The following is a 10,407-nucleotide window of genomic DNA, read 5'->3' as shown; positions in this document are numbered from 1 at the left end:
GAAGGAGATGAGAATTTAAAACGAGTAGTTTTGTTATTTAAACATGACCTTCCATTGCCCCCTGGTGGTCAAGATTTATTCAACAGTTTATACACAAGTGTCACTCATAGGTAGTAATGACAAGAAATGTGTTGTAATAATATACAAATATGGTGTTGTGCCTTGAAAAAAGGATGTAAAGACAAAAATAAAGCCAAAACACAGCCGGCTTGTCATTAGTTTCTTTAATAATCTTTTTCCAGTACAAGACGCTCTTTTTTTTCTTCTTATATTTTATTAGGAATGCGGTAATAAAGATGTGTCCACAGTGAGCGATCGGTGAGTCGGGCTCTTTGTGCTGCCGTCTGGGTTTTTTTGGTCCTTGTGGAGCCCGACAACGCTAAAAACTGGAATGATTTTAAATCCTGCTACAAAAACCAAGAGGAATGTCGAATCAGCAGATTATCGTCACTGCGGTACCTCCTGATCAATACTAGGCAGTAAAAAAAACACTAAATGATATCATTAGGTTTTTAACAATACAGTAATCTCCCAGCGCGGGGAAGAAACACGAGTAAACTGGCAGGAAGTACTCAAACAGGAAGTACTAGTACACACTTGGCAAAAGATTGAAATGTACTTTGACTGAACCAGGACCCTGTTTAGCAAAAATACAAAAAGATTTTTAATCTGTCTGTTTTTGAAAGGATTTTTCCCTTATCTTAAATCTGGACTCTGTTTTTAATCATGGTGCTGTCTGAGGTAAAACCAGGAGAGGACATTTGTTTTGAGCCCTGAAGTTCAGTTTTATGTTAGAGATGTATAGTACGGGTCCCAGCACATACAAATAGCCGGATGATAACCTCCATATTTTTATGCTAATGGTACAAACTGCCGAATGTATGCAAGTTAGCATCCGGCAGTTTCTATGTGCTGGGGACCGTATTATACTACCATCAACTTTGGGGTACTCAACATTTCCAGGTTCACTAAACTGGCAGCTAGACTGATAATTAAAGGTGTGAACGTTTCCATGTTTTGGTTAAGTGTTTCATTTTCAGTTCATTATTTATTTTAGTAGGGATGAACGCAATGGAAGTTTTTCAGCCAATTCACTTTAAAAAAAAGTTGATAACTTGATAAAAATAGAAGATTAAAATTCAAAATAAAGTCTAATGAGCACATTTGTTGGTAACAAAACCTTTTTTAAATAACATAAAATCCGTTTTTGTTGTCTGCACACTGTATACTTCTTCTAATCTTCCTATGGTAGGCTTTATTTGGATTATAATTCATGATAGACATCCTTATATTGGGTCTAATAAAGATTGTGCATCCCTACTTTTATTGTAGTTTATATGATGTGACTCTAGATCTGTATTTACTCTCATAACTCTCTACTTAATTTTGTAAATAGAGGAAAATTAATTTGATGGAATATTAATTCAAACTAATTTGATGATTTTAACTACGCTGTTAGTGGAAGTGCCTTCTTTATTTGAATTAACTTTAAAAAGAAATGCAAATTAAGTTCCTATTTCCTTCTGGGTTTTTAAAGATTCATTTATTGTTTTTGTAAAATTAATGTTTACATTTTTTAAATCTGAAAATGTTCAAATTTGTACCAGCATGTAAATGAAAGTTGTACAGTAATGAGGAAAAAACATGTAATCGTCTGAGATTGAAATAGTATATTTAATTAGAAAAAAAGAAAAAAAAAGACCACTAATCTCAGAAAACATCTCAGATCATTTTTCTCTTACTTCTTGGTTGTCTTTCTCGTAATTAAGTCTTTTTTCATAAATGTACTACTTTAATCTCAGAGGGCTTTTTTTATGTAACGTCAACTCTCTTGGCTCGGCACCTTTTTTTTTTTACATACAATATTTTACATCTTTTGAGTGTAAACAGAAGTGAAGTAAATTGCCTCTGGATTTTATCCAGATAAACATTTAGAATGAGGCTATAAAAGTACGAAAAGTTTCTGTATTCTGTTACACTTAACTGTGAAGTGTAATCAACAAGTACTCACTGTGAAGTGCTAAGGAAACTTGTGAGCGCTGGTGAAATATAATAATAGTATTCATAACAATACTACTAATAATAGTATTCATAACAATACTACTAATAATAGTATTCATAACAATACTACTAATAATAGTATCGACGAAGAGTAAACACGGTCCTGGTTCAGCTGCTGGTCTTTTTCAGTAAAAAACTAAATGAAGTACTCAAGATTGGTCACTGAAGTATTTGTGCTTGTATCAGAATAAGTAGTGGGACTTCAGTTTAAAGATTATCTACAGCCCCCCCCCCCCACACACACACATACAGTACATGAACACACGCAGACACTTGCATAAGAGCAAATCAGTCAGAGCACCCTGCCCACAGATATAATGCAAAAGGTATGAAAATGTAAGAAAAGATTCATAAGGAAAAAACTTTATATATAGTATTTATAAAAAAAGAGTAATAATACTTTGTTTCTCCGAGAGGTTAAAGGGTGTGGAGTTCAGCTGCTGTCGCTGCCCCCCCCACTGCCGCTGCTGCTGCTGCTGCTGCTGCTGCTGTTGCTGCTGCTGCTGCTGCTGCTGCTGCTGCTGCAGGCCGTGTCAGCACGATCCCGCTTGTGGATCTGCTCATGAGCTTTGAGGTGGCCCGACTGGCTGAAAGTCTTCCCACAGTGGGGGCAGGCATAGGGCCGCTCCCCTGTGTGGATCTGCTGGTGAGCCTTCAGGTGTCCGAGGCGGCCGAAGCTCTTCCCGCACTGCGTGCAGCCAAAAGGCCGCTCACCCGAGTGGATCTTCTCGTGGGTTTTTAGTACACCCGAGTTGCTGAAAGTCTTGCCGCACTGCGAGCAGGTGAAGGGCTTCTCGCCCGTGTGGATCTGCACGTGGTTGCGGTAGCTGGACTCCTTGGTGAAGCTCTTGCCGCAGTGCTGGCAGCAGTAAGGCCGCTCTCCTGTGTGGCTCAGCTGGTGTGCCTTCAGCTCCTTGGACTGGCCGAAGCTCTTCCCGCAGGTGACGCAGATGAACGGCCGCTCGCCAGTGTGCAGCCGCTGATGCGAGCGCAGGTCATCCGCCTTGGTGAAGCCTTTGGGGCAGTGAGCACACACGTAGGGCTTCTGCCCCGTGTGGATCAGCTGGTGGCGCTTTAGGTTCCCCGCCTGGCCGAAGCTCTTGCCGCACTGCGAGCAGGTGTAGGGCCGCTCTCCGGTGTGGATGCGCTGGTGAGTTTTCAGATTACCCAGCGTGCTGAAGTTCTTCCCGCACTGCGTGCAGGAGAAGGGCTTCTCCCCCTGCATGTTGCGAGCTTTCCTCATTGCGGCGTTCTGGGATTTGGTTGATGCGCCTCCTCCCTGCCCCGCCGCATCCCCTGCCGCTTTCCCCACCTCGGTCGGCTGCAGCTCGTACAGTGCACCGGCTCCAAACTCGGGGTCCAGCTTTATGCCGTCCATGAGCAGTGCGTCGGGCCGCAGCTTGTTGAGTTCGGTGCGCAGCTCGGCCATGTGGATGGACTCAAGGCTGTTGTGCTGCAGGTGGCCGGACATGTTATCGGGGTACTCACACTTCAGGCCGCTCAGCTCCGTGTAGTAACACTGCAGGTCCACATGATGGTCTGACTTGATGTACTCCAGCGTGTCCGTCACCTGCAGCAGACAGGCAGCACGCCATTAAGCACTCAGTTATGACACCAAATCATATCACAAGTTAAGACAGAAAACAGAACGGAAGATACCCATGTTGTGAACATCTCGTGAATAGGTTTGTGACCATGTTTCCAGTCGTGACATTATAACATAATTGTCATCAACTTTACACACACATTTTACTATCCTGATCTGTGACATTTTTGCGAGAGGCATTTGGTAAATTACTGGAAAAATATTTGAATTATATTTACAAAATCCCACATTTAATGTCTGAGCATTTTCAACGCTTTACATTTTAATACCAATTAAGTTCTTAATATCAATGCCTTTCAGATTTATTCAAGGATTACCCCTGTGTTAACACACTAAGATTCCGTCAGTATTTTCTAGCTGTTTGTAATCTTGGGGACCTGCAGCAAATGTTCCTCTGGACACTCACACTGGAATAAAAAGGTTAACACGGCCAAGTCCTTTTTTGGGCTGCATGGAAAATGTATGCGATTAGAATCAGGAAAATGTGTTTTAAAAAAAGTACATAAATCAAAATAGTTTTTAATGCACTTTCTGCCAGTGAACTTAAAGATTAATGGACGCATTGTTTCAGCTTTTCTTGTTTGAATATTGACGAAGCATCATGTTTATAAACTCTAAGTGAGTTTTGTATGCAAAAAGCTTAATTTATAAAGACTAGTTATAAAGCTGTCAAATAATTAAAGTTGCTAAATGTGTATTTTGAGTGTGAATAAAATCTATTGAAGTCAAGTAAAACCAGCAGTTATAATCCATCTGAAGCCGAGGGCCGTGAGAGAGGATGAGCTCAGGGCTAAGCAGCTATTTAAAAAGATTTGTTTGAAAAGATTTGTCATTATCTTAACAAGATCAGGATCAGGACCGGAGTCTCTTTAGCAGGGCTTACTTTTGGTCCAGGTCGAACAGTTATACATCGAGCCGGTTACAGTGAGGTGGAGTTTCTGTTACTGTGAAAACATCCACAGAATACATAGTCATTCCACTTCCTGTGAAGACTTCCTGGCTCACCTGTGTACCAACTTTAAAGTATGTTGCCCTTCAATGACTTGATTAAACATGCACACTAATATTCTGAACCCGGAAATGAGGTAGCATTTTACCACATCTGGTTTCCTCTTCTTGAAGTCAACAGTTTTATTCAATTTAGATCTTTTTTAAAACCTTTTCTATTCTTTAAGAAAACTGCTCATCTTGTTTTTATGTCCTTTCCCTTTTTTTAAAACCTGTAGCACTTTGAGATCTTTAATGGAAGGGCATTATAACTCAAATGTATTAATATTATTAATATTATTATTATTATTAATAATGTGTCTTTTAGGTTAGAATGATGAAATATGGTCTCTGGTAAACTAAAGCTGAAGAGATTTTCATGTCTCGCCCCACTGGTGAACTATTATGCATCTTTAAAACAGAGGATGCTATTAAGAAGCGAAATAAAACGACTGAACATCAACACACCAAACATTAGCTGCCTTTAGCTTAGTGGTGGTGATGTAGTTCATCTAACATAAGCTCTTTTCTGTTAGTTTAGGAGTTTAGATAATATGTGGAGATTATCCTGCTGAACAAAATGTTTAAGTATCAGAAAAGTTTGTTTGACACAAATCTTATTTTCTACAATCATTTAAAATGGAATGGAATAATCCCAATGCTTTTTGTCCATGAGCCCTTATGATCATCACTACACCACTAAATTCTGAATTTGATATGGGTAAACAGCATATAAAAAAAGGCGGAAAAAGCCATTTTGACTACAAATATTCTTGAATGCTGATACAATACCATATAATTAACTTTTAATGACATGGCTGATAACTGTGAGAATGAGTCACATTACATTCCTATTTAGAGCCACTTCATGCATATTTTTGGTTTAAAGGTCTCCTATTGTGCTATATTTGAACAATATAATGTAGGGCATTATCTATACAAAACTTGTCTGTGAAGTGTTTTGCTCAAAATACCAAACAGATCCCCCATTGTAGCATGACTCATCCCCCTCTATCTCAGCCCTGTTCCTGAAGTGCTGATTCTGTGTCGCTTTAAATTTGAGCTGAGCTGAAGCTGGCCACGCCCCTTTGGAGCGTCATGATCTCTCCTCTGAAGAGAGAAGTTTCTAACGGAGATACTCGCTAAACGCTGCCGTGATTAAACCCCATATTATGTTCCAAACCACATCCAGCATTATTTCTGAAACACTTCTCAGTGTTTACCACTAGAACAGAGACATATAAGTATTATATATACACAAATACTCTAAGTCCGTCCTGCTGAACACACACACACACACACACAGACACACAGACACACACACACACACGGGGCATTGCCAGGAGTTCGATTGTAAAGCCAGACCACATTTTGGTTATGATGTCATAACTGAAGCAAATCTGAATCAGCTCGTTTGTACCCCCGTTTTTAGAGATGTGGGTAAGGAGCAAAAGAAAGAGGGTTGTATTTTCTGACACTTTGTGAGTCTCCTTACACACCGGGGACACATATTGATGTATAAAAGACAGCAAGAAGTGCATTTTGCATCATATGGGGACCTTTAATGCGTCTCACTGTGTTCTCTTACATTGTCGACAAAGTTAAAAGAAAATCATGTTTAGGAGATGAATATCTGTTTTGTTTTTAAAATGTTATTATATAATACGGTCAAAGCTAAAAATAACAAATATCTTGACATGGATTTAGTCATATAGTACATATTCACCATGGTAACAGCATAATAGCACTGCTACAAGTGGTCCGCAGTGCTACTCACAATTCATCCAATATCAATTCTCTGTGTATTACTGTATGTGCAATCATTTGAACACACACACACACACACACACACACACACACACACACACACACACACACACACACACACACACACACACACACACACACACACACACACACACACACACACACACACACACACACACACACACACACACACACACACACACACACACACACACACACACACACACACACACACACACACACACACACACACACTTAACTGTTGTGGGTGTAATTAAAGATGACCTTATTATAGTAGGATTATTGGAATCAGATTTGCCTTTACTGTTACCTTCAGCTGACTATCATAAAAGGCAAAAGCAAACCTACTGTGAGCAGAGGGGTACCTGGGAGATGTAGTCAAAAACAGAGCTGGGCTCGTAGTGGGACTTGTAATCAAGCTCCGTGGCGTCGCTGTGGCTGAAGTGGTCCAGGTGCTGATCCCCGTGGTGGCCGTGGTGCTCCGACTTGATGTAGTCGAGGCCGCTGATCTCCATCTTGATCTGTTCGTGGCCCAGCTCGGCGGTGGACAGTGGCTGGATCTCCGACAGATCCACGGTGCATATAGGCTCCAGGTCTCCGTCCTCCGGCTCACTCTTCACGCACGGCAGCATCACCAGAGGCTCAGCTACCTCCGGGACGCAGTCCACCTGCAGGGGGGCGTCTAGGGAAGGGGGAGGGGAGCTGCACTCGGGGGGCAGGCCGAGGCTCAAACAATCAGCCTCCAAGTCCGTCATGGTGAGGGGCGGGGCTGCTCCTCCTCACCTCTCTGCGGTACAACACCTCGGGTAGCGCTCGGGACCAAAACCCTCTCCGCCCGGGTCCTTCCTCCCTCCCTCCCTCTGCTGTAGAAATGTACCCGTCCTGAGTGGCGGCGGGGGGGAGCGTGTTCCTGAGAGTGTTTCCTCACTGCTGTGGTCACCACCCACACCGGACTGGAACCAGCCTGCAACAAAGTGAAAGACACCGTTTCAAGACACTAGATAGAGTAAGCAGCTGTACACATATTGCTTTTTATGCACGCTTGTTTTCCTTTTTTTTCTTTGATGCGCGGAAAGTGTGCTCAAATGCGAGTGATGCTGTTGTCTATTTTTCAGGGAGCCCATACTTTGAAGTACATCAACCTTCAACGCAGCATTACTTATCATGTGACGAGGATACACCAATCACAGTCGACATATCTTTGCTTCCCTAAGTCTACATTTTGTACCGACCCCAAAAGAAAAAGAACTAAATGTAAAACATAATTTAGGATTTTTTCCCCTACTTATAAAATTGCTTTAAAATCATTAAGTTATTTTCAATTATACATATATTTTACACATTTAGTTTCTTGTTTTCCACATTTGTTTCAATATTACGCCTATGACTCCATAGATTTTGTGGATCAGATTGCAGGTCTTTGTCTGAGGATGAAATGGTTATATATACAGACATATGGTTCATATATATAAAGTTCAAGCTAAAACAAAAGAGCTTTGAGAGTTTGAGTGTGATGTATTTATATATATTTTGTAATTTTATGTTCGCACTGGGTGAGTGTGCTGGTATTTATGTCTGTATAACTTGTACTTTTCTCATGTTTTTCAATGTTCTGCTATTGTGTTTGTACTGCACTAAATAGAGTTGTATATAAAACACTAGAAGAAACATTTTATTGCACAATATTTTCAACTCAATATTTTACATACAGCTTGATGCAAAAAGGATAACTTTACTTTAGTACCTTAACTAAATTTAACTGTGCATTCAAACATTTTAAAATTACCTACATTTCACTGCACATTTATTTACAAATTACACATTTATTTAAGTACTTTAATTACATTTTACTGCAAACTCAATACTTTTACTAACGTTTTAAACCCAGGACATGTAGCCGTAGTGCAGTATTTTCAAAGTGATAATGCTTTTCCTGCAGTAGAGTCTCTGAACTGTTACTCCTGTTGGCTGCAGAGGCCACCCCACACACACACACACACACACACACGACACGGTAAAGTTTGCAGGCTGGTATCAGCCGTTAACGTCAAACTACGAGAAGTCTTTACTTTTCTTTGAAAACAGGCCATTAAGTTCCTGCTGAGCCCTGTCTGCTGCCCTCGGTGTGCCCGCTCAGTCCTCTCTCTCTTCGGGCTGAATGTGAGGGGGTTACCTGTCTCTGCAAACACTCAGGTAGCCTTTTCAACCCGCCACGCAGCCTCCCGCAGCAAACACAATCTGGCGGTGATTTTCCCCTCAGAGGATGCCTTCACAATAACACCGCTACCCCCGGTTCATCAGCGGGGAGGTTTAGTTTCGGTGGTTGTTCCATTCGGGGGAGAAAACTCCGCATGACAGGGGAGGAACATTTATTTAAACGCACATTTCTGGCATACAAAGACAGGGCAAGATGCCATGTCTAACTAGCTAGCAGAGCTAGCCAGTGGCCATCTTGTTTATCACACTGGCAGCCTGCTAAGCTAACTAGCTGATGTTAGCACGGGGGGAGAAAGTGAGAGTGAAGCGGGCAAGAGAGACAGGCGGGTGGAGAAGAGCAGCTATCCTCCTCCGCTGTCTGGGGCACTATCTACGGTTAGCATGCGGGGTGGGCTCCGCGGGTAGCTGCTGACAGCTCAGAAACAAAAGGGTCAAATTATGAAATCTGTGCGGCGACCCGCGCGGATCTGTCAGAGAGTGCGGTGCAAGCTGTGAGGAGAAGCCGGAAACTGAGCAGAGCGGCGAGGAGAGAAGCAACACACCGGGGCTGAGCTGTAAAGATCGGAGGGGCTAGTGGTATGTTACCTGCGGTTGGTCCGGTGCATTGCTGTCCGCCTCGGTCACTTGTAGCTAACTCCGCCGGACCCGCCACGTCCACTTCGGCATAACAACCCGCCGCCTCGCCTCCTCTCCTCCCCTCTATCGCTGACTAATTCCGCTCCCTCCTTCCTTTCCTCCCTTCCTTGCCTCTCTCCCCCTTCGATCCTTCCTTCTCTCCTTCCTTCCTGCTCAATGGTCGCTCGTGCGCATACCCGTTCTGGCGGGTACACAGGTAACTAAGGCAACGGTAGTGGTGAGAGGTGGGTTATTGTCGCACGGTTACCCGAGCGGGTACGCGCACGGTAATATTTTTTTATTGTTACAGCATCATCAGTGACCGTGTATTTATTTTAGCTCCACGCGCTTGGTGTATTATCACAAAGGAATGAATGAGCGTGTAGCACGCGCCCCCGCTGATCCGGGTCAACGCGGTCAAGTGGCGGTTGAAGACGTCCCTCCTGAGCAATTAACAAGCTCATTGAATAGTAAATTGTCATATTTAAGAGAGACACGACAGTATTAAACATCTGCAGTTGAGTACTTGCATTAAAACAATTATTTTGTGTACAAGTTTCCCGAAATGTTACATTTGATATGCAAATGAGGCATTATCTTAATATTTTTAGTAACAAAGTGTTTTATTAATTAGAACACATTGTTTTATGTGAACAAAGCCCTCTGTACTTCAGAATATAAAGAGGAATGATTGTATTGTAACACTCATACATTTTGAACACAATACAGGTGGAAAAGAGCATACAAAACATGTTTTACCTTTAGTGTCCATCATAATTGCATTAAATATGAATTGAACCCCCCAGGCAATATGATTGGCAGAAAACCTTTAGGCTAACTGCAGTTTGTTTATTGATATATATATATCTATATATATAGATATATATATCATCAACTATTTTGTTTATGTTCAAGTTAGACTACAGCTGCAGTTACCCATTATCACTTATAAAGTATAACTAAACCCATGTAACTTTACATTCATAACGATAAAAAAAGAGTGTTGGAGAAATTGATAGTCTTAACCAGAGTAAAACCAATTTATTAATCATGTGATAAATCCCAAATGTGATTTATAGTCATGTTGTTTTATACTTCAGTAGCTGTTAAGCAGCAGTTGATTTAGTGCCCCC

The 10,407-nt window shown here is 41.7% G+C and overlaps 1 protein-coding gene across 1 annotated transcript; it reads right to left on the bottom strand.

The window, feature by feature from the left end:
- Positions 1-209: 209 nt before the first annotated feature.
- si:dkeyp-113d7.1 (uncharacterized protein LOC407709 homolog) lies at positions 210-9,473 on the bottom strand. Its single transcript, XM_063903526.1, has 3 exons — positions 9,245-9,473; positions 6,808-7,406; positions 210-3,631 (listed from the first exon to the last, which is right to left on the bottom strand). The coding sequence occupies exons 2-3, from the start codon at positions 7,195-7,197 to the stop codon at positions 2,495-2,497; spliced, it is 1,527 nt and encodes a 508-aa protein (XP_063759596.1). The 5' UTR covers positions 7,198-7,406; positions 9,245-9,473; the 3' UTR covers positions 210-2,494.
- Between the last annotated feature and the right edge of the window lie 934 nt (positions 9,474-10,407).

This window comes from Eleginops maclovinus, chromosome 16 (assembly GCF_036324505.1).
Source record: "Eleginops maclovinus isolate JMC-PN-2008 ecotype Puerto Natales chromosome 16, JC_Emac_rtc_rv5, whole genome shotgun sequence".
In the NCBI taxonomy this organism is placed as follows: Eukaryota; Metazoa; Chordata; class Actinopteri; order Perciformes; family Eleginopidae; genus Eleginops; species Eleginops maclovinus.
This window is presented reverse-complemented; position numbering and strand designations above follow the sequence as displayed.